Source organism: Malaclemys terrapin, chromosome 2, assembly GCF_027887155.1.
Source record: "Malaclemys terrapin pileata isolate rMalTer1 chromosome 2, rMalTer1.hap1, whole genome shotgun sequence".
Lineage (NCBI taxonomy): Eukaryota > Metazoa > Chordata > Testudines > Emydidae > Malaclemys > Malaclemys terrapin.
In genome coordinates, this window is record NC_071506.1 from 287,077,632 (window position 1) to 287,103,669 (window position 26,038).

Consider the following 26,038-nt stretch of genomic DNA (forward strand, 5'->3'; position numbering starts at 1 on the left):
ACTTTGTACCACCCCAGCTCCTTGGCACGTCTGGTGAATAGGGCCTGATATTTGCTATGCAGCCACAGTGATGCCCAAGACCAGGCTTTGGTGTGCAGGGATCCAATCTCTGCAACCCCATGTTTCGGTTGTCCTGGGCCCACAGCCACCACTAAGGTGCCCAGAGCTGGGCGAGAGCAGAGGTACTCGTAAGTCGGATCCTGCCTGGCCCTTCCCAGGTTTATTGGCATTGCCTGGGGGCAGGGTGAGGGGAAGTTATCAAACAAGTTACATGCTTTCTCCTGCATGGCTCAGAGGCCCATATCTAGGGCACATGCTCCTCTTCCCAGCAACTCCTGGAAGGACCTGAAGTCAGTGGGGAGAAGGGGGGTGTCACTTTCTTTCTTGGCTCTCTGTGCTCCTCTCCATCATCCTCAGATTCCTCTTCGGCTCTGATTATCTGATCAAGGAAGAGGATCTGGGGTGCTTGATTGAAGGTCCTGAGGCAGCAGGCCACAGGAACAGGCCGGGGAGAGCGCAGGGCCTGAGGTGATGTAGCAAGGCAGTTCCAGCTGTCTGAGGTCTGGGTGTGCTGTGGGGCGGCATCCAAGTGCCCCTTGACTGACTCCCAGGGAAGCCCTAGCAGAAGGTGTTGGCTGCCCGGGGAGGGTCACTCCTGACTCTGGAGAAGGGGCGCAGAGGTATATTTGCTCTAGAGGAGATGCTGCCCCCCCGGGTCGGCAGAGAAAGTCCTAGTGCCAAAGGGAGCTGGCGCAGTAACATCGGTACCAAGGCTTGAGCTGTCTGTAGTTACAGATCTGCTGGAGACTCGTGTCGGTACCAGGTCCGGCATGGCAGGTCCTGGTGTCTGCATTGGTGCCAGCACCCAGAGAGCCCCCTTGGTACTGGGGCTAGAGTCTGAGTTTAAGGCCAAAAAGGCCACTGACCTCCCATATATCACAGCCCTCCATGCCTCCCAGCCCTGGCCCCCCACGCCAGCAAGGGCTGAGCGGAAGCCACTGACGCCAGACGAGGCAGAGGGCCAGCGGTGCTGCACCAGGCAAAGACAGCTGGCGTCTGGGGCTGGGACATAGAGTCAGAAGGTGCAGAGGCCGAGGCCAAGTACCCCGGGGACAGTGCACCAATCTGCCCTGCCTGGAGCAGGCAGCGGTGCCGCCAACGTGCCAGCTAGCCAACCGCGCTCACTCTTGGGGACGGAGGACCCTGCTTGGCACTGGTGGAGGGGGATCTCTATTCACTGGCTGTTGATGGACCGGTATCTCAGGGTGGAACATCGGACCAGCAAAGCTGGAGCAGCGAGCCGCTGGGAGCATGACCTGGAGCGAATCTGGAGGAGTGGGACCAGCACTGAGCGAGAGGTCAAAGCGCGCTGGCGCCAACTGAGTCCCTCACACGCCAGGTGTGATGGAGCAGGGAGCAGGGCAGATTTGACCTGGGAATGTTGCAGGGGGATTGCAATGAGGAGGGGGGACTTCCCTTGAAGGAAGCTACCTGAGCTGTAACCTGAGCCAGGAACGGGGGTGGGGAGAATTAACACCTTCTGCCCGGGAGACTGAACAAAGGAGAGGAGCAGCGGGAGGAGTTTGGAGTTTAGTTTCGGTTTGGGCTGGGTGGTGCAACGCAGGGAACCCCAAGCTGGGGTCTAAGCTCCCTGAACCTCCCAGAGGGACCTAATTGAGGGGGTCTGGTCGTACCTACACGCTCTGCTTGAGACTGTGTTCCTGTCCTTAAATAAACCTTCTGCTTTACTGGCTGGTTGAGAGTCGCAGTGAATCTCGGGAAGAGGGGTGTAGGGCCCTGACTCCCCCACACTCCGCAACAACTGGTGGCAGCGGCGGGATCTACTGCACCCCGTGGACGGCGCTTCCTGCAGTAAGTGACTGGGGAGCAGTAAAACGAAGGGGGATTGACGGGGACCAGGCCTGCTGAAGAGTGAGAGAGAGACGGTTATTACCCCTGGGAGTGTGTGACCAGCGAGAAGGACTTTTGCAGTAACAGGGTCCCCCGGGGGGATCGCAGCGAGTGGTCCCAGGGGCGGAGGAGTCTGCAGCTTGACACTGGCAGAGAGGTGGTGACCTCGAGAAGGGCTGGCACACTAGGGGAACCCCTGGGAACTGTGGGGAGCTGTGAGCACACAGGCCGGTGAGTGGCCAGCAGGAAGATGTATGCCAAGCGGCTTAAGAGCGACCTGGTGGAGCTGTGCAAGCAGAGGGGGCTGTGCATTGGGAGGCTCACCAAAGAACAGCTCATTGCCCGGCTGGAGGCGGAAGATCGCGCGAATGAACTGATCCCTGTGTCTCAGGGAAGCAGCCTGGCAAATGCAGCGCAGGCACCAGTGTCTGTCCCAGCTGGGAGGGGTCAGCCGGCTGCTGAGGGCTTCCCGAGACCCCTCCTTCCTATGCCTAGGGGAAGGGTGGGGAGGAGCCCAGCAAATACCGAAGGCGCCGTGGCCCCCCCGGCCAGCAGGGGACCCTCCCGGCGACGTTCGGCATCCGTGGAGCGGAATTGGCTGGAATGGGAGAAAGAGCTAAAACTGAGACAGCTGGAGGATCGTGAACAACAGCGTCAGCATGAACGGGAGGAGAATGAGAGACAGAGACAGGAGAATGAGAGACAGCATCAGCGTGAAGAGAGACAGCGTCAGCATGAACTGGAACTGGCGAGATTGAAGGGCAGCGAACCCCCGGCTGCGGTGAGTGAGGGGGGACCCAGGACTGCACGGAGCTTTGATAAGTGCATCCTGGCCCCACACAAGGAGGGGGAGGACATGGATGACTTCCTGGAGGCCTTTGAGACGGCCTGCGAGCTGCACCGGGTTGATCCCGCGGACAGACTCCGGGTCCTTACCCCCTTACTGGACCCCAAAGCCGTGGCATTGTACCGCCAACTGGGAGAGGCAGAGAAAGGGGACTACGAACTATTCAAAAAGGCCCTGCTACGTGAGTTTGGGCTGACTCCTGAGATGTACCGGGAAAGGTTCCGGAGTCAAGATAAAACCCCTGAGATCTCATATCTGCAACTAGCCGTCCGCATGGAAAGATACGCCAGCAAGTGGGCTGGTGGGGCCCAGACGAAGGAGGACCTGATTAAACTGCTGGTACTGGAGCAACTGTATGAGCGGTGCCCATCTGACCTGAGGCTGGGGTTGGTGGACAGAAAGCCAGAGAACCCGCGACACGCAGGGCAGCTGGCCGATGAGTTTGTAAAGAGCCGGTCAGGGGGTGGCAGGGAGGAGCCCCAAAGGAACAGGCCTGCCGCGATGCAGAGAGAGAGTCACCCTGGGACCTCCCAAAGGGGGAATATGGGGAATCCCCTCCCACGGGGAATGCCCAGCATCAGGGACAACCGACCGGCTCGAGGGGACCCACGGGACCTGAGCTGCTATTACTGCGGCCGAAGAGGCCACGTTCGGGCCCAGTGCCCCAAGCTCAAAGACAGACTGAGCAGACCGAACCCGCACCGGGTTAACTTGGTAGAGGCCCAGACGGACGAGGGGCAGGCTTCTCACGCAAGAGGGGCTGGCAGCTTATCAACTGCTCAAGAGAGAGAAGGGCCCCAGGCCAGCTTCTCTGGGGGGGTCAGATGCTCCGGATTCAAAGTTCTCCGTTTACAGGGTTGGCGCGGGGCTGTCCCTGCGGAGCGAGTGCCTTGTTCCCCTGGAGGTGGATGGGAAGAAAGTTTATGGATACTGGGACACGGGCGCAGAGGTGACACTGGCCCGGCCCGAGGTGGTGGCCCCAGATTGGGTGGTGCCCAACACCTTCCTGACCCTGACCGGGGTGGGCGGGACCCCATTCAAGGTTCCCGTAGCGAGGGTACACCTGAAATGGGGGGCCAAGGAGGGCCCCAAGGACGTGGGAGTGCACCACCATTTGCCCACTGAGGTGTTGATGGGGGGGGACCTAGAGGACTGGCCAAGCAGCCCCCAGACCGCCTTAGTCGTGACCCATAGCCAGAGCCGGCGAGGAGCACTACGCCCTGACCTTGGGAAGGATGTCACACCGGAGGCACCGAACTCTTCCCGGGTGGGGAGGGAACACCCAAGGACAGGCCTTGGGGTGGCTGGGGCTTCCGACCCAGCCGACGAGAGGGAGCAAGTCCCCATCCCTTCCCCAGCCGCCGAGTTCCAGGCCGAGTTGCAGAAGGACCCCTCCCTGCGGAAGCTAAGGGGCCTGGCTGACCTCAGTGTGGTACAGACCATGAGGAGAGGATGCAAGGAGAGGTTCCTGTGGGAGAAGGGGTTCCTGTACCGAGAGTGGGCTCCCCCGGGGGAAGTGGAGTCGTGGGGGATCAGGAGGTAGCTGGTGGTTCCCCAGAAGTTTCGCCACAAGCTACTGTACCTGGCCCATGACATCCCTCTCGCAGGGCACCAGGGGATCCGGCGCACCAGGCAGAGGCTGCTACAGAACTTTTACTGGCCCGGGGTCTTCACCAACGTCCGGCAGTACTGCCGATCCTGTGACCCCTGCCAGAGGGTGGGGAAGGCCCGGGACAAGGGGAAAGCAGCATTGAGACCTTTGCCCATCATAGAGGAGCCTTTCCAGAAGGTGGCCATGGACATAGTGGGACCTCTCAGCAAGAGGACCCGGTCTGGGAAGAAATACATCCTGGTGGTGGTCGATTTCGCCACCCGCTACCCCGAGGCAGTGCCCTTATCGTCCATTGAAGCAGACACTGTGGCGGATGCGCTGCTGACCATTTTCAGCCGAGTGGGGTTCCCCAAGGAAGTCTTGACGGACCAAGGGTCCAACTTCATGTCGGCCCTACTCCGGTGCTTGTGGGAGAGATGTGGGGTCCGGCACACCTGGGCCTCAGCATATCACCCCCAATCCAACGGGCTGGTGGAGAGGTTCAATGGGACGCTAAAAATGATGCTGAAAACATTTATGAATCAGCACCCGCAGGACTGGGACAAGTACTTACCTCACCTGCTGTTTGCGTACAGGGAGGTACCCCAGGAGTCTACCGGGTTTTCGCCTTTCGAACTGCTATATGGAAGGCGGGTAAGGGGGCCCCTGGACCTGATGAGAGACAAATGGGAGAGGCAGGCCACTCCTGACGGAGAGTCGGTGGTGGAGTATGTCCTGACCTTCCGGGAACGACTTGCCGAGCTCATGGGCCTGGCCAGGGAGAATCTGGCCAGAACCCAGAGGAAGCAGAAGGTCTGGTATGACCGCACAGCACGGGCCCGCGCCTTCGCCACTGGGGATCAGGGGATGGTCCTCATCCCCGTGAGGAAAAACAAATTCCAGGCCGCCTGGGAAGGGCCCTTCAAGGTTGTCAAGCAACTAAACGAGGTAAACTATGTGGTGGAGCTGTCGAACCGGGCACACCACCACCGGGTGTACCATGTGAATATGATGAAGCCACATTATTACAGGGGGAATATGGTGTTGGCCGTGTGTGGACATTGGGAGGGGCAGGGAGATGACCCTTTAGTAGATCTATTCCCTGGGACAAGAGTTGGCTTCCCCCTGGAAGCAATTCCCCTCTCTGATCGGCTAACCCCTGCCCAGCGAGCTGAGATCGGAGGGGTGCTGCATCTGTACCAACAGCTGTTTTCCAACCAGCCTGGACGCACTAATCTGACTGTCCACCGGGTGCAGACAGGATCGCACCCGCCTATAAAATGCTCCCCCTTCCGAGCCACAGGGAAAACTGCTCAGGACCTGGAAAGAGAGGTCAATGACATGCTGGCTTTGGGGGTGATCTAGCCGTCTTCCAGCCCTTGGGCCTCGCCGGTGGTGCTGGTCCCCAAAAAGGACGGGTCGATCCGGTTCTGTGTGGACTATCGGAAGCTCAATGCCATCACTGTAGCCGATGCCTACCCCATGCCCAGGCCGGACGAGCTCCTAGACAAGCTGGGAGGTGCTCGGTACCTTACCACCATGGATCTTACAAAGGGCTATTGGCAAGTGCCGCTGGATGCAGATGCCAGGCTGAAATCGGCCTTTGTCACCCCTCTGGGGCTCTATGAGTTCCTGACCCTGCCCTTCGGCCTCAAGGGAGCGCCGGCCACCTTCCAGCGCTTGGTGGATCAGCTACTGAGGGGGATGGAGAGTTTTGCCGTGGCGTATATCGATGACATCTGTGTCTTTAGCCAGACCTGGGAGGACCACATATCCCAGGTTAGACAAGTGCTGGACCGACTCCAGAAGGCTGGGCTGACCGTCAAACCGGAGAAGTGCAAGGTGGGGATGGCTGAGGTATCCTACCTAGGCCACCGGGTGGGAAGCGGCTGCCTAAAGCCGGAACCAGCCAAAGTGGAGGTGATCAGAGACTGGCCCGCTCCTCAAACCAAAAAGCAGGTCCAAGCCTTTATTGGGATGGCAGGGTACTATCGGAGGTTCGTGCCCCACTTTAGCGCCATAGCCGCCCCCATCACTGAGCTGTGCAAGAAGGGGAAGCCAGACAAGGTGGTCTGGACTGAGGAGTGCCAGGAAGCTCTCCGGGCGCTGAAGGAGGCTCTGGTCAGTGGCCCAGTTCTGGCAAACCCAGACTTTGACAAGCCCTTTTTGGTGTTCACCGACACCTCAGACACGGGACTGGGGGCGGTGTTAATGCAGGAGGATGAAAAGGGGGAGAGACACCCCATCGTGTACCTGAGCAAGAAGTTGCTACCCCGGGAGCAGAACTACGCGGCCATCGAGAAGGAATGCCTGGCCATGGTGTGGGCCCTCAAGAAACTAGAGCCATATCTCTTTGGGTGACACTTCACCGTGCACACCGACCACTCTCCTCTGACCTGGCTGAACCAGATGAAAGGAGCCAACGCCAAGCTCCTGAGGTGGAGCCGGCTCCTGCAGGATTATGATATGGACGTGGTCCATGTGAAGGGAAGTGCCAACCTGATAGCGGACAGGTTGTCCCAGAGAGGGAGCCCTGAACTTCCCCAGGTCACTGGTCAGAGTGACCCCGCTCAGTTCAGTCTCGAAGGGGGGAGAGATGTGACTGAGCAGGGAGCGGGGCGGGTTTGACCTGGGAATGTTGCAGGGGGATTGCAGTGAGGAGGGGGGACTTCCCTTGAAGAAAGCTACCTGAGCTGTAACCTGAGCCAGGAACGGGGGTGGGGAGACTGAACAAAGGAGAGGAGCAGCGGGAGGAGTTTGGAGTTTAGTTTCGGTTTGGGCTGGGTGGTGCAACGCAGGGAACCCCAAGCTGGGGTCTAAGCTCCCTGAACCTCCCAGAGGGACCTAATTGAGGGGGTCTGGTCGTACCTACACGCTCTGCTTGAGACTGTGTTCCTGTCCTTAAATAAACCTTCTGCTTTACTGGCTGGTTGAGAGTCGCAGTGAATCTCGGGAAGAGGGGTGCAGGGCCCTGACTCCCCCACACTCCGCAACACCAGGCGTGGCTGAAGGCCAGCGGCACAGGCCCAGCGCGCTGGCGCCAGCCGAGTCCCTCACATGCCAGGCGTGGCTGAAGGCCAGCGACACAGGCCCAGCCATGAGGCAGCCAGGAGCCAGCGGAAGAAAAGAGGAGGCAGCCGGCAAGGGGCACCCTGGACTGAACTAGCCGGCCTCAGTAACACAGATTGGCGGAAAAGGCGCAGGCGTCACAGACGAGCCGGGGCTCGCTGCCACAGGCATGCCGAGGAGTGGAGCCCGGTTTGGGGGGATGGGGGGACACCAGGGGATGCAGACACAGCAGGCCCCGCTGGATGCTGCTGACCCACAATTCCTGCCTCTAGAATGGGGTCCCCATGGACGGGGCCTGGAAGAGCCACCAGGACACCTGCCTGTCCACCTCTTCCATCGCCACCCTAGGGTGCCCCTCAGACCTTGGCTTCTGCCGGCCAACAGCAACTGCTCCGGGTCAGTGACGCTGCCCAGAGTCGCGGAGCTGCTCGGATGTGCGCTGGGCACCCAGCGGCAGCTCTGGGCAGAGGCGCCTGGCCCTCCCCACAGGCAGCGTGTGCTGGGAGTGGACGTGCCATTCTCACCCCCCCCAGCGAGGGCGGGGCGGAGCCCCTGCTGCTCCCTCGGGGACGGACGCGCCCAACACACTGCCCTCTAATCACTACCCACCCAGCTCCTGCACCGAGGAGAGGGGCCCGCGGGCCCGCCCCAGCCCCCGCCCCCAGCCTCTTACCTGAACCAGGCAGTAACCCAGCAGCTGCAAGTGCCTGTTCCTCATAGCTCGTGAGCCCACCAGGATGTCTGAGTTCTGGCAGTAATGCCACTTGTCATTGACAGAGAGAACCACCCTGCAGAGGACAGAGCGGGGGGCAGCATTACCCTCTGCCCAGCACCCCATGGCCAGGGGAGGGGAAGGGGAGGCGAGGGCAGCAGCATTATACCCCAGACGCCCCACGGAGGGGAAGGGGGGCGGCAGCATTATACCCCAGACGCCCCACGGCCGGGGGAGGGAAGGCGAGGGCAGCAGCATTATACCCCAGACGCCCCACGGCCGGGGGAGGGGAAGGGGGGCGGCAGCATTATACCCCAGACGCTCCACGGCCGGGGGAGGGGAAGGGGGGCGGCAGCATTATACCCCAGACGCCCCACGGCCGGGGGAGGGAAGGCGAGGGCAGCAGCATTATACCCCAGACGCCCCACGGCTGGGGGAGGGGAAAGGGGGCGGCAGCATTATACCCCAGACGCCCCACGGCCGGGGGAGGGAAGGCGAGGGCAGCAGCATTATACCCCAGACGCTCCACGGCTGGGGGAGGGGAAAGGGGGCGGCAGCATTATACCCCAGACGCCCCACGGCCGGGGGAGGGAAGGCGAGGGCAGCAGCATTATACCCCAGACGCCCCACGGCCGGGGGAGGGGAAGGGGGCGGCAGCATTATACCCCAGACGCCCCATGGACGGGGGGCAGAGGATTGACCCACATTGGCCCCTAGGCCCCCTGGCTGGGCCTGGGGCACGTTACCCACTAACGGGCACGCTGCCCTCGCTGCCCTGCGGCCGAAGGAGGGGAGAGGATGCGGCACAGCTGGGGAGGCGCATCCTGGGCCTTATGGCCGGCCGGGGGTGAGGTTTGCCCAGCGCAGGGCCCTAGTCCTGGTGCCCTACAGGGGCTGATGGACTCAGCCAGCAGGGGAGAGGGAGGGGACTGGGACAATGCTGGAGGAACAGAGCCGGGGAGCCCAGGTCCTGCCCTGCCCAGTACCTCTGAATCTCTTCAGCTCCCTGCAGCCCGTCGCTCGGCCCTCTCTTGGGGCTAGGCAGGTGTGGGGAGGGCAGGGCACAGGTCTCCTCGGCTGGCGCCGCCTTCCCCTCGTCCAGCTCCTCCGGGGCCTGCTGGCCCCTGCGATCGGGCCCTGGGCAGCCGGCTGTTGCCTCCCCCTCCTCCAGGATCTTGCTGATAGGGAACTGGAAGAGGACGGCTGTGGAGGTGCCCCTGGGGGAGCAGTCAGAAGTGGCGGCCGGCTGTGGGGCCAGGCACTCCGAGGGGCTGCTGAGCGTGGAGCTGCCCTGGCTCTCCAGCGAGTGCTCTTTGCTCAGGCTGCAGTAGTAGTCCGATGGGGGCTGGTAGCAAGGGCCCCCTGGGGCAGGGCACAGCGTGGGCAGGAAATGCCCAGCGAGGTTGCTTTCCCGGGGGCCCTCGGGGCTGCTGGGCATCTCCGGAGCGAATGGTGCGAAGTCCTGCAAGTCAGCGGTGAGGGCCAGGACGCTGGAACGCAGGCAGCTGGCAGCAGGGGGCACCCCAGGGCGAGCGCAGGCAACCTTGTAGGCTGCAGGGACGTGGGCAAGAGGCAGGACCGTGCCCGAGCGGTTAATCCACAGCAGGAAATCTGCAGAGACAGCATGGATCAGAGGCAGGAGCTGCTGCTGCAGGGTCCATGGGGTGGGGCTGAAGGCATCACTACATACCCTAGGCCCTTAGGGACAGGGCCGGAAAACAGGGGCACCCAGGGGCTGGTGGGAGCCCTCAGACGCACCCCCTGGGGCACTGGCTGCCAGGCATGCCAGAGCAGGGATATGTCTGTCACACTGGGAACTCCATGCTAGAGCGTGCCCCACACCCTGCTGCAGCCCACTGCGGCCCAGCATGTCGTTTTGGAGTGAGGGACTGACATCTAGCAGAGCAACTGTGTCCCAGAAGTGGGCGCAGAGCAACCTAGGGCCATTGCCGCTGATTGTCTCGCTCACCCGGACACCCACCAGCACAATCAACTCCACACGGGAGCCTGGATGGGGGCAGGGGCTGAACTTCCTCAGCCTGGGCTCAGGGCCGAGGGGGACTGTGACAAAGTGGGAATGATCTTAATGTTTTCTCTGTGCGGGGGGAGTGGCACTGTATGAGAAAGAAAACGTAGAATCAAATGAAGTAAAAATCTTAAGTGAATCCACATGTTCCATAGGTTTCAGAGTAGAAACCGTGTTAGTCTGTATCCGCAAAAAGTTCCATAGAATCTCTATGGATAGAAACGTCATGCTCTAATAAGAATATAACAGTAGGGATCTGTTATCGACCACCTGACCAGGACAGTGATAGTGATGACGAAATGCTAAGGGAGATTAGAGAGGCTATCAAAATTAAGAACTCAATAATAATGGGGGATTTCAATTATCCCCATATTGACTGGGAACATGTCACCTCAGGACGAAATGCAGAGACAAAATTTCTCGATACTTTAAATGACTGCTTCATGGAGCAGCTGGTACGGGAACCCACAAGGGGAGAGGCAACTCTAGATCTAGTCCTGAGTAGAGCGCAGGAGCTGGTCCAAGAGGTAACTATAACAAGACTGCTTGGAAATAATGACCATAATATAACAACATTTAACATCCCTGTGGTGGGAAGAACATCTCAACAACCCAACACTGTGGCATTTAATTTCAAAAGGGGGAACTATGCAAAAATGAGGGGGTTAGTTAAACAGAAATTAAAAGGTACAGTAACTAAAGTGAAATCCCTGCAAGCTGCATGGACCCTTTTCAAAGACACCATAATAGAGGCCCAACTTAAATGTATACCCCAAATTAAAAAACACAGTAAAAGAACTAAAAAAGAGCCACCGCGGTTTAACAACCATGTAAAAGAAGCAGTGAGAGATAAAAAGGCATCTTTTAAAGAGTGGAAGTCAAATCCTAGTGAAGTAAATAGAAAGGAGCATAAACACTGCCAAATAAAGTGTAAAAATGTAATAAAAAAAGCCAAAAAGGAGTTTGAAGAACAGCTAGCCAAAAACTCCGAAGGTAATAACAAAATGTTTGGGAGATTCCCAAACCTGAGCCGGCTTTTGTAGGTGACAAGTCGGAGGAACTGTCACAGATTGAGGTATCACTAGAGGTGGTTTTGGAATTAATTGATAAACTTAACAGTAACATGTCACCGGGACCAGATGGCATTCGCCCAAGAGTTCTGAAAGAACTCAAATGTGAAGTTGCGGAACTACACCTCTACCCCGATATAATGTGACCTGATAGAACACGAATTCGGATATAACGCGGTAAAGCAGTGCTCCGGGAGGACGGGGCTGCGCACTCCGGCAGATCAAAGCAAGTTCGATATAACGCGGTTTCACCTATAACGCGGTAAGATTTTTTGGCTCCCACGGACAGCGTTATATCGGGGTAGAGGTGTATTAACTATGGTCTGTAACCTGTCCTTTAAATCAGCTTCTGTACCCAATGACTGGAAGATAGGTAATGTAACGCCAGTATTTAAAAAGGGCTCTAGAGGTGATCCCAGCGATTACAGACCGGTAAGTCTAACGTCAGTACCGGGCAAATTAGTTGAAACAATCGTAAAGAATAAAATTGTCAGACACATAGAAGAACATAAACAACAAGGAGTCTGGTGGCACCTTAAAGACTAACAGATTTATTTGGGCATAAGCTTTCGTGGGTAAAAACCTCACTTCTTCAGATGCAACAGATGTGAGGTTTTTACCCACGAAAGCTTATGCCCAAATAAATCTGTTAGTCTTTAAGGTGCCACCCGACTCCTTGTTGTTTTTGTAGATACAGACTAACACGGCTACCCCCGATAATTGAAGAACATAAATTGTTGGGCAAAAGACAACATGGTTTCTGTAAAGGGAAATCATGTCTTACTAATCTATTAGAGTTCTTTGAAGGAGTCAAACAAACATGTGGACAAGGGAGATCCAGTGGACATAGTGTACTTAGATTTCCAGAAAGCCTTTGACAAGATCCCTCATCAAAGGCTCTTACGTAAATTAAGTTATCATGGGATAAGAGGGAAGATCCTTTCATGGATTGAGAACTGGTTAAAGACAGGGAACAAAGGGTAGGAATTAATGGTAAATTTTCAGAATGGAGAGGGGTAACTTGTTCCCCAAGGGTCAGTCGTAGGACCAATCCTATTCAACTTATTCATAAATGATCTGGAGAAAGGGGTAAAAAGTGTGGTGACAAAGTTTGCAGATGATACTAAACTACTCAAGATAGTTAAGACCAAAGCAGACTGTGAAGCACTTCAAAAAGAGCTCACAAAACTAAGTGATTGGGCAACAAAATGGCAAAATGAAATTGAATGTGGATAAATGTAAAGTAATGCACATTGGAAAAAATAACCCCAACTATACATACAGTGTGATTGGGGGCTAATTTAGCTTCAACTAATCAGGAAAGAGATCTTGGAGTCATCGTGGATAGTTCTCTGAAGACGTCCACGCAGTGGCAGTCAAAAAAGCTAACAGGATGTTAGGAATCATTAAAAAGGGATAGAGAATAAGATGGAGAATATCTTATTGCCCTTACATAAATCCATGATACACCCACATCTCGAATACTGCGTACAGATGTGGTCTCCTCATCTCAAAAAAGATATACTGGCATTAGAAAAGCTTCAGAGAAGGGCAACTAAAATGAGTAGGGGTGTGGAATGGGTCCCATATGAGGAGAGATTAGAGGCTAGGACTTTTCACCTTGGAAAAGAGGAGACTAAGGGGGGATATGATAGAGGTCTATAAAATCATGAGCGATGTGGAGAAAGTGAATAAGGAAAAGTTATTTACTTGTTCCCATAATATAAGAACTAGGGGCCACCAAATGAAACTAGGGGCAGCAGGTTTAAAACAAATAAAAGGAAGTTCTTCTTCACACAGTGCATAGTCAATTTGTGGAACTCCTTGCCTGAGGAGGTTGTGAAGACTAGGACTATAACAGCGTTTAAAAGAGAACTAGATAAATTCATGGAGGTTAAGTCCATTAATGGCTATTAGCCAGGACAGGTAAGGAATGGTGTCCCTAGCCTCTGTCTGTCAGAGGGTGGAGATGGATGGCAGGAGAGAGATCACTTGATCATTACCTGTTAGGTTCACTCCCTCTGGGGCACCTGGCATTGGCCACTGTCAGTAGACAGGATACTGGGCTGGATGGGCCTTTGGTCTGACCCGTTTGGTACGGCCATTCTTATGTTCTCTGAACACTGTAGCATGCCTCAGTTTCCCCTATGTGTTACTCAAGTGTCTAGCTGGTGGGATAAGGGTGTGCGATTGTTGCAGAGACCCCTAGAGGGCAGGTGTGACTGCGACTGGCTGCAGAGAACAGCCAACACTCTGGCCTGGCACCTGAAGGCCAGGCCCCCTGCTCTGCAAGAATCAATCGGAGGTGTTGGAGAACAGAGACCATGTGACCTGCTAGCCTGGGAAAGAGACAAAGGACAGAGGAGGGGCAAGGGGTCTGATGGAGGCCAGGCAGCTGGAAGAGGTCAGTCTCCTGGTTTGGAGGGGCGGGGGGAGAGAAAAGAGAGAGCCCAGGGCTCTGGATCCCCCCCAAGATGGACTTGGCTGAATGTTCCTGCTCCCTGTGCTCACAAGCTCTGCTCTATGCTGGGCTCCTGGTGACCAATAACCCGTCTGTCCCACGCTGGCTAAGAGTCACTGCTGGCTGCGGAGTGGGGGGCAGGGCCCTTTGGGGGTGTGAGGCTCCCCAAGAGTCCCGTCCAGGGGGACACGCTGAGGGGAGCTCAAGGTGGACAGGGGTTGAGCACTTTGAGGGGGCTTGCCCTGGGGGGCCACGCTGCAGCAGAGTCCTGGCTCAGCTTCTTCCAGAGCAGCCAGACTGATGCCCGTGACCAGAAGCCTGGATGGGGGCAGGGGCTGGACGTCCTCAGCCTGAGCTCAGGGGGTCAGAGCCCAAGGCACCTGCGGAGCTGTACCAGCGACCCCTCCTCGTGGGGTCACAGCTTCCAGCGGCAAGAGGGCATTTCCCTCAGCTAGCCCCAGGCCCCGAGGGAAGCAAGGTGCCTTTCCCCAACAGAGTTGTGTTTGCACTGGGGCAGTCGCGGGGGGGAGGAGGGGGGAAATGTCAAAGAGATGCTAATGATCCCCCCCACCTGACACGTCTCTCCTGCAAAGCAAGGCTAAGGCCAGACCTGCTGGGGGGTGCTTGGCCAGGTGAACTACACGCCATACCTCACCGTACCAGCACAGCGCTCCGGGCAGTACAGCTTATACTAGCCACACTGCGCTCTGTACCAGCACAGCTTACTGCAGCCCCGCGAGCCCGGTAACAGGGATTGCTGTGTCTACACCAGGGGCTTCTGCCGGCCCAGCTCTGTCAGTCACTGCATCCCCGGCAGTGCGGGCAGGAGTCCGTAGGGCAGACTTGGCGCGTATTTCAGGGGCTGCCCTCTGAAGGGGGCAGGCCCCACCGTGTATAAGAAGCCCAGGCCTGGCCTGCGGACACTGACCAAAGCCAGGATTCACTAGGGGTAGTACAACATCGTGAAGGCAGCCAAGAGCTGTACCTCTCCAGTGCTTTCCAGAGTCAAGTGCCTGTGGTTCAGAATGGCCTTTGCTAAACCTGCCGTCCTGCCACAGCGGCCCTGCGGGGTTCCCAAGAACCAGAGCCCAGCCCTGCACTCCCGCAGGCGGGACTCCGAGGGAACACGTTCAAGCAAGGGGGCTCGGGGCTGGGTGTGGGAGGTCTAGGGTTGCCAGGCCCCGCTCCCCAAGGAAGGGTGATGGGCACGAGGTCTGCACCTAGGAGTGTGCCTCAGAGCCCCAGAGCTAGGAACAGTGCTCCTGGGCTCCAGGGATCCACCCTGGGGAACCCCCCTCCCCACCCCCCCCCACACACACAGGGGTAGGGCTAGGCCTGTCCGGCGGGGGAGGGGAGAGTCCCCACACACACAGGGGTAGGGCTAGGCCTGTCCTGCAGGGGAGGGGAGAGTCACCGCCCTGGGGAACACCCTCCCCCACATACAGGGGTAGGGCTAGGCCTGTCCGGCGGGGGAGGGGAGAGTCCCCCCACACACAGGGGTAGAGCTAGGCCTGTCCGGCGGGGGAGGGGAGAGTCCCCACACAAACACAGGGGCAGGGCTAGGTCTGTCGGGCGGGGGAGGGGAGAGTCCCCCCACACACACAGACAGGGGCAGGGCTAGGTCTGTCCGGCGGGGAAGGGGAGAGTCCCCACACACACAGGGGTAGGGCTAGGCCTGTCCGGCGGGGGAGGGGAGAGTCCCCCCCCACACACAGGGGCAGGGCTAGGCCTGTCCGGCAGGGGAGGGGAGAGTCCCCACGCACACAGAGGGGTAGGGCTAGGCCTGTCGGGCGGGGGAGGGGAGAGTCCCCACACACACAGGGGTAGGGCTAGGCCTGTCCGGCGGGGGAGGGGAGAGTCCCCACACACACACAGGGGCAGGGCTAGGCCTGTCCGGCAGGGGAGGGGAGAGTCCCCACGCACACAGAGGGGTAGGGCTAGGCCTGTCGGGCGGGGGAGGGGAGAGTCCCCACACAAACACAGGGGCAGGGCTAGGTCTGTCGGGCGGGGGAGGGGAGAGTCCCCCCACACAGAGGGGTAGGGCTAGGCCTGTCGGGCGGGGGAGGGGAGAGTCCCCCCACACACACAGGGGTAGGGCTAGGCCTGTCGGGCAGGGGAGGGGAGAGTCCCCCCACACACACAGGGGTAGGGCTAGGCCTGTCCGGCGGGGGAGGGGAGAGTCCCCCCACACACACAGGGGTAGGGCTAGGCCTGTCCGGCGGGGGAGGGGAGAGTCCCCCCACACACACAGGGGTAGGGCTAGGCCTGTCCGGCGGGGGAGGGGAGAGTCCCCCCACACACACAGGGGTAGGGCTAGGCCTGTCCGGCGGGGGAGGGGAGAGTCCCCACACACACACAGGGGTAGGGCTAGGTCTGTCGGGCGGGGGAGGGGAGAGTCCCCACACACACAGGGGTAGGGTTAGGCCTGTCCGGCAGGGGAGGGGAGTCCCCACACACACACAGGGGTAGGGCTAGGTCTGTCGGGCGGGGGAGGGGAGAGTCCCCACACACACACAGGGGTAGGGCTAGGTCTGTCGGGCGGGGGAGGGGAGAGTCCCCACACACACAGGGGTAGGGTTAGGCCTGTCCGGCAGGGGAGGGGAGTCCCCACACACACACAGGGGTAGGGCTAGGTCTGTCGGGCGGGGGAGGGGAGAGTCCCCACACACACAGGGGTAGGGTTAGGCCTGTCCGGCGGGGGAGGGGAGAGTCCCCACACACAGGGGTAGGGCTAGGTCTGTCGGGCGAGGGAGGGGAGAGTCCCCACACACACACAGGGGTAGGGTTAGGCCTGTCCGGCAGGTTGTCACTGCACTGGGGTGACCTGCAGTGAGGCTGGCTGAGCCCAGGCAGATTTTGCTCCTTCCATCTTTCCAGCCCCGGTAAACTCCCCAGATTCCCTCCGGCTTCTCACGCTCGATCTGAGCGGCTCAGCTCAGCTGGGGAGGGGTCTCCCCAGGCCCCACAGGGAGGGGGCATTCTCTGCTCCCCTGGGCCTGTGTGCCATCGCCTCTCCCGCACCACGTGTTTCCTCAGAGGTGCCTGGAGCCTGCACTCCCTGCTCCCTAGGGACACCCCCAGGAACGTTACCTGCGCAGTATCCGGGGGGCAGCACGTCGTCCTGCCGGTAGCACTCCTCTCCCACCAGCTGCCTCAGGGCCTCAGCCACCAGCCCCTTGTAACTGAAGGGAGGAATAAGAGGGGTCACAGCAAACCCCAGCCAGGACCCCCAGCCACCTCCCACCTCCTCTGCTGGGCCGCAACGTCCACGCCCATCAAACCATCCCTCCCGAGGTCACAGGGCGCGACGGGCCCCGCCGCTGCGGCTGCCCCACTAACCCAGGGCTGGTCCACACCCGACTGACCCAGCCCCGCTGCTCAGAAATCCAACCCCCGTGCAACGTAGCTAGGCTGACCTCAGCCTCCATGTAGACAGTGCTAGGTCGGCAGAAGAACTCGTTCATCCCTAGCTCCCGCCTCTTGGGGAGGGGCCACAGCAACAGGCGAACCCCTCCCATTGCCCTGTCTACACAGCAGCTCTACAGCGGAGGAGCTGCAGCACTGCGCGGTAGAGAGCCTCGCGCCCCCGCCCCGGGGCGCCGCCCCCGCCCCGGGGCGCTGCCCCCGCCTCACACTTCCTTGTAGAACTGACAGTCCCACGGCCCCACCCCCTCCCCTAGCTTACCTAAGGCTCCTTACAGAGAAGGGGGGATGGGCAGCAGCCCATGGGTGCTGCCCCACTCTCCCCAGCAACACGCATGGCATTCACGTGGGAGCTTTGCCCTGACAATTCACACGTCATCTGACCTGAACGGCCTGCTGCCCTCAAACCCCGCTCCCCATCACCGTACGGCCTGGGCGCTGGGCCCTCCGACACCCCCCCTCCCCCTGGGCTGGGCACTGTCCCTCCGACCCGTATGGTCCGGGCACCGGGCCCTCCAATACCCCCCCTCCCCCTGGGCTGGGCACAGCCTGCTGCCCTCAAACCCTGCCCCTGCGCCAGCCCTCCAACCTGTATTTCCTGTTGGCCTCGTCAGCTGTCAGGGTGTGGTCGAACATGAGGACCCGGTAGCGAGGATCGAGGCGCGGGCCGCTGTAATCTCGGAACTCCAGCTCCAGCGCTGCATCCAGCAGAGAGAGGTAGCGGCGCATGATCAGCGCGTAGGGGCTGCCTGCACCGGGAAAGAGACAGGCAGTGCTGCTGTCCCCCTGCTCACGTCGGGATCCTCCTTTCCTGGGGCAGGGGACAGCCCCCCCGCCCCCGCCCCCCCCCCCCCCCCCCCAACCACCACCACTCCTCCCGCTCTCCTGGAAAGGGCTGCCATACCCAACCCCTCGGGACCCACCTCCCACTCCTAGCCCTGGGGGCTGTAACCAGCCATGAGGGTTTCCTGGGCAGAGGACTGACATACTCATGACATTGGTGATGAAGGCTGGGGAGAAAACCTGGTGCAGGACAGCCTGGGGAAAGTGCCTGAGCTGGAACATGGACATGAGGATGTTGACAGTGGCCAGGGGCGAGCTGGCTGCCTTCTGCTCCAGGATGGCCTCCAGCTTGGGGAAGAGTTCGCTGTGGTTAGATGGCCGGTAATTCATGCGGCTGAAGGGAAACACCAGCTTCTGGATCACCTGCAGCCAGAGAGAGAGGGAGTGAGGCTGGGCAGGCAGGGGGCATGGAGGACTGGCCCTTCCCTGGTAACTGCTCTGAGCTCCCCACTCACATGGGGGACTCCGTTATCCCCCTTGGTAACGGGACAGCTCCACGGGGGCGGGGCGCTCACCTTGCTCTCCAGCTGCTCCCCACGCTTCAGCAGGAAGTTGGCGATGGTGTCGAGCAGGCGCAGCTCACGCAGCCTGTGCCGGGCCACATACTTGGCAATCAGCGCCATGGTGTAGGGGGTGAGGTTCTCGGCCTTCCTTGGGAGCCACTCTGCAGGGAACACCACAGAGAAGGGCTGCATCAGCCAGAAACGCCAGACGCTGCCCTGCCTGGGGCCCCATGTCCTGCAGGATAACAGCCCGGACCGGCCTTTCCAAGCCAGGTCTCTGCATGGGACTCCCTGGGGCTCCGACTGAAACAAGGACACTGCTCCCACGCTCCCTGCAGGATTGGTCCACACGCCCTGGCTGAGGTGCACAAGGGGTCAAGAGCGGAACGGGCACCCGCGACCGTCCCATGGGGGTAGGCCCCCCAGAGCAGCCACTGACAGGCAGGCTCCCGTGTGTGCAGCTCGCGCAGTGCAGCTCCCCGTGCCAGACCCTGGGAGATCGTCACAGGATGCTCCTGGGGGAGCAGGGACACAGGCTCAGAGGGCAGGCACAGCCTGTGATGTTTAAACCACCACCGCAGGGGGCAATCAGCAAGTTGGTACAAGGCCACCTCTGCCGAGCCCCGGGCAGCTCCCGTGCAGGCTGCTGGGCCCTGGAGCTTTTCAGAAGAGCACATCTGCGTGTACAGACGTCCCTTTCCTCCTCCTCCCAAACGGCTGAGGTTCCTGTGCTCCAGCAACCAGAATTCACCCTCCGGCCACCAGCCTGGGACACCTCCACCCAGAAGGGGAACGGCTGGGAAATGTACACTTGGGCAACCCCAATAGCAGCTGGGGGAATGTCAGGCATTTCCCCAGCACCGCAGGGCACACTGGGGAGGGGCAAGGAAGGGCAGGAACAGAGGCTGTGGAGAGGGTGGCCCAGAGTCCCGACCAGCCAATGCTGAGGAAAGGTTTGAGGTGAGCCTGGGGAGGGGGTAGCCCCAGCCCTCACCTGCCATGCTGCGGATGAAGCGCTCCTGGCGGTTCTCATAGAAGAGCTGCGAGCTGAAGATGGCCTCCAGGGCCTTATTGTTGGCCTCCTGAGCGCACAGGGCCAACATCTCGTCCAGCAGGGCCAGCTCGTGCTCGCGTACGGCGCTCACTTGCCCCAGCGTGTGCCTGACCAGGCGCAGGATCTTGCGGTTGTTGAGCAGCTGCTGGTCAGAGGCTGGGTGGCCCTGCAGCGCCTGGGCCCGGAGCCGGTAGTAGGAGAGGAGAAGGAAGAGGGTCTGGGGGTGGCGCTCCTTCTCCAGGTGCCGCTCCAGGCTGCTGAGACAGGACTCCACCAGGGGGTGGGGGCTGGATGGGTGAAGCCGCATTGCACTGCTGAACACCATGGAGACGTCCTTCTGGTTGAAGCGCCCCAGGCGGCTCCGGGACTCATCCTCCAGCACCTGCACCAAGGCCGACTCGCCAGGGAGGCCTGGAGACAGAGCAGGGTTAGGGAACCTTGCCCTCTGGCGTACCTCAGCAGCCACTCGCTGCGGGAGCTGGGTTCCACCTCTGCCCCCACTCGGAGCTTCCCCATCAGCAGCACTAGGAAACCAACCCAGATCAGGTCCGTTTTGCTGCTGCCCGCAACATGAGCTGAATCTTGTCAATTACCCCGAGGCTTCTTGGGAAGCTCTAGGTGGCCCCAGCAGCACTGGAGCTGCCTGTGGGCAGACTCAGGCAGAGGTGCAGAGCACCATGGTCAGATCTGGAGGATCCTTCCCGAGGAGAAGAGCTAGAAATGCCATGATGTTTCAGTTAAAGCTGGGATCCTGCAGAAACGGATCCACTCTGCACCAGGGCAGGCTCCTGGTCTCCAGGAGTGGGCTTTTACAGGCCCAGACTGCTGTGTCTGCCACCCCCCACCACCCACAACCACAGGGACATGCAGCAGGTCTTCCCTCCAGCCCCCTGCTCCAGCTCTCGGAAAGGGAGCCTGATTCAAATCAGTCAGGTCTCTCTGGATTCCAGCTGCTCCTGAGAATCATGCTCTAAAATAGCCGCTAAAAACAAAAAAGGTTTTAGCTCTCGTGGTTGCAAAGAAAACGTTGAAATGTGACCTGAGCACAACCAATGCCATGAGACTGGCCTCAGTGCCCGGCCAGCTTGAAGAGGGGTGACAGCCTGTTCCTCTCCGGGGTGGGGGAGAGGAGTGCTGATGCTGAAACCTAAGATGCCGATTTCCCGGTGATCATTCTGGGTCTAGTCTGATGCTCAGTGAAGTCAATGGAAAGTCTTGCTGACTTTGCTGGGCACAGGATCAGACCGCCCAGCCGTCACACTGCCTCCTCTGCCTTGTACGGGGAGGAATTTCCTGTCTCCTTCAAAACCCAGGAGGGGCGGCCCTAAGCAGGCTAATCATTCCTAACTCATCTCTTAATTTAAATGAATATTTTAATTAAGGTAATTGAAGAAGTGACAGTAGCCGAGCCACTAACAGTGACCACAATCGAATTAAGTTCAACATCCTGGAGAAGGTAGGGCCCCAGAAGTGACAACAAGAAGAAAGTCAAGGAAAGTGTGGGCCCCTTACTGAATGAGGGAGGCAACCTAGTGACCGAGGATGTGGAAAAAGCTCATGTACTCAATGCTTTTTTTGCCTCTGTCTTCACAAACAAGGTCAGCTCCCAGACTACTGCACTGGGCAGCACAGTATGGGGAGGAGGTGACCAGCCCTCTGTGGAGAAAGAAGTGGTTCGGGACTATTTAGAAAAACTGGACGAGCACAAGTCCATGGGGCCGGATGCGCTGCATCTGAGGGTGCTAAAGGAGTTGGCTGATGTGATTGCAGAGTCATTGGCTATTATCTTTGAAAACTCATGGTGATCGGGGGAGGTCCCGGATGACTGGAAAAAGGCTAATGTAGTGCCCATCTTTTAAAAAGGGAAGAAGGAGGATCCGGGGAACTACAGGCCAGTCAGCCTCACCTCAGTCCCTGGAAAAATCATGGAGCAGGTCCTCAAGGAATCAATTCTGAAGCACGTAGAGGAGAGGAAAGTGATCAGGAACAGTCAGCATGGATTCACCAAGGGGAAGTCGTGCCTGACTAACCTAATTGCCTTCTATGATGAGATAACTGACTCTGTGGATGAGGGGAAAGCAGTGGATGTGTTATTCCTTGACTTTAGCAAAGCTTTTGATACAGTCTCCCACAGTATTCTTGCTGCCAAGTTAAAGTAGTATGGGCTGGATGAATGGACTGTAAGGGTGATAGAAAGGTGGCTAGATCGTCAGGCTCAACGGGTAGTGATCAATGGCTCCATGTCTAGTTGGCAGCTGATATCAAGCGGAGTGCCCCAGGGGTCGGTCCTGGGTCCGGTTTTGTTCAATATCTTCATTAATGATCTGGAGGATGGTGTGGACTGCACTCTCAGCAAGTTTGCAGAGGACACTAAACTGGGAGGAGTGGTAGATACGCTGGAGGGTAGGGATAGGATACAGAGGGACCTAGACAAACTAGAGGATTGGACCAAAAGAAACCTGATGAGGTTCAACAAGGACAAGTGCAGAGTCCTGCACTTAGGACGGAAGAATCCCATGCACTGCTACAGACTAGGGACCGAATGGCTAGGCAGCAGTTCTGCAGAAAAGGACCTAGGGGTTACAGTGGACGAGAAACTGGATATGAGTCAACAGTGTGCCCTTGTTGTCAAGAAGGCTAACAGCATTTTGGGCTGTATAAGTAGGGGCATTGCCAGCAGATTGAGGGACGTGATCATTCCCCTCTATTCGACATTGGTGAGGCCTCATCTGGAGTACTGTGTCCAGTTTTGGGCCCCACACTACAAGGAGGATGTGGAAAAATTGGAAAGAGTCCAGCGGAGGGCAACAAAAATGATTAGGGGGCTGGAGCACATGACTTATGAGGAGAGGCTGAGGGAACTGGGATTGTTTAGTCTGCAGAAGAGAAGAGTGAGGGGGGATTTGATAGCTGCTTTCAACTACCTGAAAGGGGGTTCCAAAGAGGATGGATCTAGACTGTTCTCAGTGGTGGCAGATGACAGAACAAGGAGTAATGGTCTCAAGTTGCAGTGGGGGAGGTTTAGGTTGGATATTAGGAAAAACTTTTTCACTAGGAGGGTGGTGAAGCACTGGAATGGGTTACCTAGGGAGGTGGTGGAATCTCCTTCCTTGGAGGTTTTTAAGTCCCGGCTTGACAAAGCCCTGGCTGGGATGATTTAGTTGGAGTTGGTCCTGCTTTGAGCAGGGGGTTGGACTAGATGACTTCCTGAGGTCCCTTCCAACCCTGATATTCTATGATTCTATGACAGTGACACTACATTTCAGAAAGAGATTGAAATACGAGGCAGATGGTCAAATAGGCTCTCAGGTCAGAAGCAAAGAAAGTGAAATCCCCGCAGGTGGCATGGATCCTAGTGAAACAAACAGGAAGAGACACTCAGAACATATGCGAGCTGCTGAACAAAAGGGAATCCGTAAGACCAAGATTAAATGAACCGGGCTAGCGGGCAGTGGCCAGAGGCTCCTTGAGCCCAACAGAAATCCAACAGTACATCCAAGAGCCCCGAAGGAGCGTCAGTAAGAAGGGGCTGAGCTGCTAAAGACTGCAATTGCTTACAAAAACCAGCCGCTGTCCCAGACGACCAGAGGGGCCCAGGCTGTACCCAGATCTCAAAAAGGCCCTGGGGTGATCCGGGGAATTAGAGCAGTCAGCCTTACATCTGTCCCCGGCAAACTGGTTGAAACGATCATTAACAACCGTCTATTAAAAGACCAGGAAGAACTCGGTTTCACAGGGTCTAACCAGCGTGATTTTGGCCAAGGAAAATAACGTCTCACTCATCTATTGAACCAACTGACGTAATTTAGACTTTCAAAAGGCCTTTTCCAAGGTCCCCCACAAGAGGTGGCTAAAGAAGCGAAGTCATCCTGGGGTGAGAGAGAGAGTGCTATCGTGGATCGAAGGCTGGCTGGGCACAGAAAGCGAGAGCAGGACTAAAGGATAAGAGGTTAACAGCGGGGCCTGAAGCTCCAGGCTAGGTCCAGTGTTTAATGAATTTATCAGTGGTCTGGAAAGGAGGGTAAGCGGGGAAGTAACAGCATTGGCAGCTGCTAAGTTATTTAGGTGAGTCAGGCCTAGAGAGGGCGGTGAGGAACTCAGAGATCCCAAGCCCAGCTGGGTGAAAGGGCTGCAGGACAGCCAGTGAAGTTCACTGTTGATAAATACTAAGTAATGCGCATTGGAGGGGAAAATACACCTCTACCCCGATAGAACACGACCCGATAGAACATCTGCTGCGCACTCCAGCAGATCAAAGCAAGTTCGATATAACGCGGTTTCACCTATAACACAGTAAGATTTTTTGGCTCCCGAGGACAGCGTTATGTCGAGGTAGAGGTGTACCAAGGACTTGTCCACCTGAAGGGGCTCGACATTAACTGTGTCAGCCCAGGAAAGGGATCTGGGCGTCACTGCCGACAGCTCAGTGGAGATCTCTGCTCAGCGCACAGCTGAGGTGATGCTGGGATGCTTAAGGACTAGGGTGGTGAATAACAGAGACTATTCGAATGCCTTTTTATAAGCCAATGGTGCAGCCTCCTCCGGATCCTGTGTGCAGCACGGCCGCTCTGTCCCAGGCAGGATATGCAGAGCTAGAGGGGGTTCAGACAAGGGCGGTGAGAATGATCAAAGGCTTAGAACAGCAGTTCTCAAACTGTGGGTCGGGTTCCAAAGTGTGTTGTGGCCCCATTTTAATGGGGTCGCCAGGGCCAGCATTAGACTTGCTGGGACCCGGGGCTGAAACTACAGCCTGAGCTCCACCCTCACCCAGGGCAGCGAGACTCGGACTCTGGCCCCCTCTCCTGGGGTCACGTAGTAATTTGGTTGAAAGAAGGGGGTCGCGGTGCAATGACGATTGAGAACCCCTGGCCTAGAAAAACTCTATGAAGAGAGATTGAAACAACTGGGACGGTTTCCTTAGAGAGCAGACGAGCAAGAGGGGATGTGATAAGAGTCTATACAAATAATGACTGGTCTAGAGAAAGCAGATGGGTGCATTTGTGCTCCCTGACTTAGAACACAAGGACAAGGGGACATTCCATGAGATTAACGGTGGGAAATTCCAAACTGAAAAACACCTTTCACACGGCATGTGATTAAAGTGTGCAAGTCACTGACACAGGAAGTCATTGAAGCCAAGAATTTAGCAAGATTCAAAGACGGATTAGAAGTTTATGGAACACACATAATAGTTATTGTAACACAAATTCTGCAGGGATCTGCAGGCTTAAGCCAATCGCTGACTAGTAAGGGCTAGATAAAACTTACTGCTGGGGAAGACTGCCCCACATTGTAAGGATAAGGACTTTTCCTGTAGCCATATTGTAAGGTCTGAGGCCTTTGTCTGCAGCCATATTCAGAGAGCAGCAGCCGTCAGCCAAGAAACAAAGTCATATCCCCACATTCCATCTAAATTACATTAAAACAATGTCACATCGGGCTGTTCAGAAGACTCCTGTCCTAATAGCGCCCACCGTCCCCAAATACAGAAACGGAGCTTAAGATGGTTACAGAAAACTTTGTTTGATGGCGTTCTGTCTGGCAAGAAATCACTTATCAACAGTTGTGGCTGTGAAATCCCGACTTTATTATTGTTTTGTCTTTATGGTCCCCATTTCGCTATTGTTTATCTGTCCGGTCTCGGGCTTGGTTTTGATTGTTTCGGTTACATAACTGATTTTGCTAGGTGTAAATCAATGAAGGTGGTGGGGTAGGATTGGTTAAAGGATTGTTTGACAATATGTTAGGATTGGTTAGAGAATTGGTTAGTAATCATTTAGTAAAATGATTGGTTAAGGTGCAGCTAAGCAGGACTCAAGTGTCACTATATAAACTGGAGTCCAAAGGGAAGTTCTTGGGAACCAGCTCCAGGCCCCAGCATCAGAGCTGCCAGACCAAAACACCCTGCCAACCATACCATGCAGAAACTGGAGTCCCCAGATGACCTGATCCTGACCGGCCAGCGAGAAAAGCTCATCCGCCTCATTGGGAGTGGTGAGCACTGTAGGCTCAGCGTGTGCCTTCTGTTTTGGGGATTGTTAATAAACAGAGGTTAAGTAGGATATTACTGTGTGAGGTTCTTTCACTGGTAAAAGACCCCGTAAACCTGCAGAGTATAAGATTACGCCTTGAGCCCTAGGAACTGGGTAAAGGTGGGTGCCCTTAGAGCACGTGAGTAACAGAGAATTTTGTGCGGGTATCATCATCAGCTATGGAAGGATTCTTATGCCTTCCTCTGAAGTCTCCGGCACGAGCCACAGACCTTGGGGCTGATCCAGTCAGGCCATTAATATGTTCCTCTCCTGCCCATACACCAAAGTGTGGCAGAACCTGGGATGCTGCCCCTGAATGAAGGTCCAGCTGCCTGTAGAGCTCAGAGCCTGCACCCCAGTTCCCAGCCCCTCTCTCTGCAGCGGCTATCACCCCACGCCCACCTGGTGCTGACTCTCTCAGCCTCCTCCTCACACAGCCCTCTGGGCACTTCAGACAAACGCAACCTACTCAGATTCACATTTCTTTCTTCTTGAA

General features: G+C 57.4%; 1 protein-coding gene across 1 annotated transcript in view; it reads right to left on the reverse strand.

Annotated features, from left to right (window-relative positions):
* FASTK (Fas activated serine/threonine kinase) overlaps positions 1-26,038 on the reverse strand; it is a 49,415-nt gene that overhangs the window by 19,753 nt on the left and 3,624 nt on the right. Inside the window, exons 3-9 of the mRNA XM_054016979.1 lie at positions 19,451-19,921; positions 18,469-18,617; positions 18,100-18,316; positions 17,700-17,859; positions 16,778-16,869; positions 9,117-9,741; positions 8,092-8,206 (exon numbers count right to left, since the gene is read on the reverse strand). Coding sequence (XP_053872954.1) covers positions 8,092-8,206; positions 9,117-9,741; positions 16,778-16,869; positions 17,700-17,859; positions 18,100-18,316; positions 18,469-18,617; positions 19,451-19,921 — 1,829 coding nt within the window. The remainder of the gene's footprint in view (positions 1-8,091; positions 8,207-9,116; positions 9,742-16,777; positions 16,870-17,699; positions 17,860-18,099; positions 18,317-18,468; positions 18,618-19,450; positions 19,922-26,038) is intronic.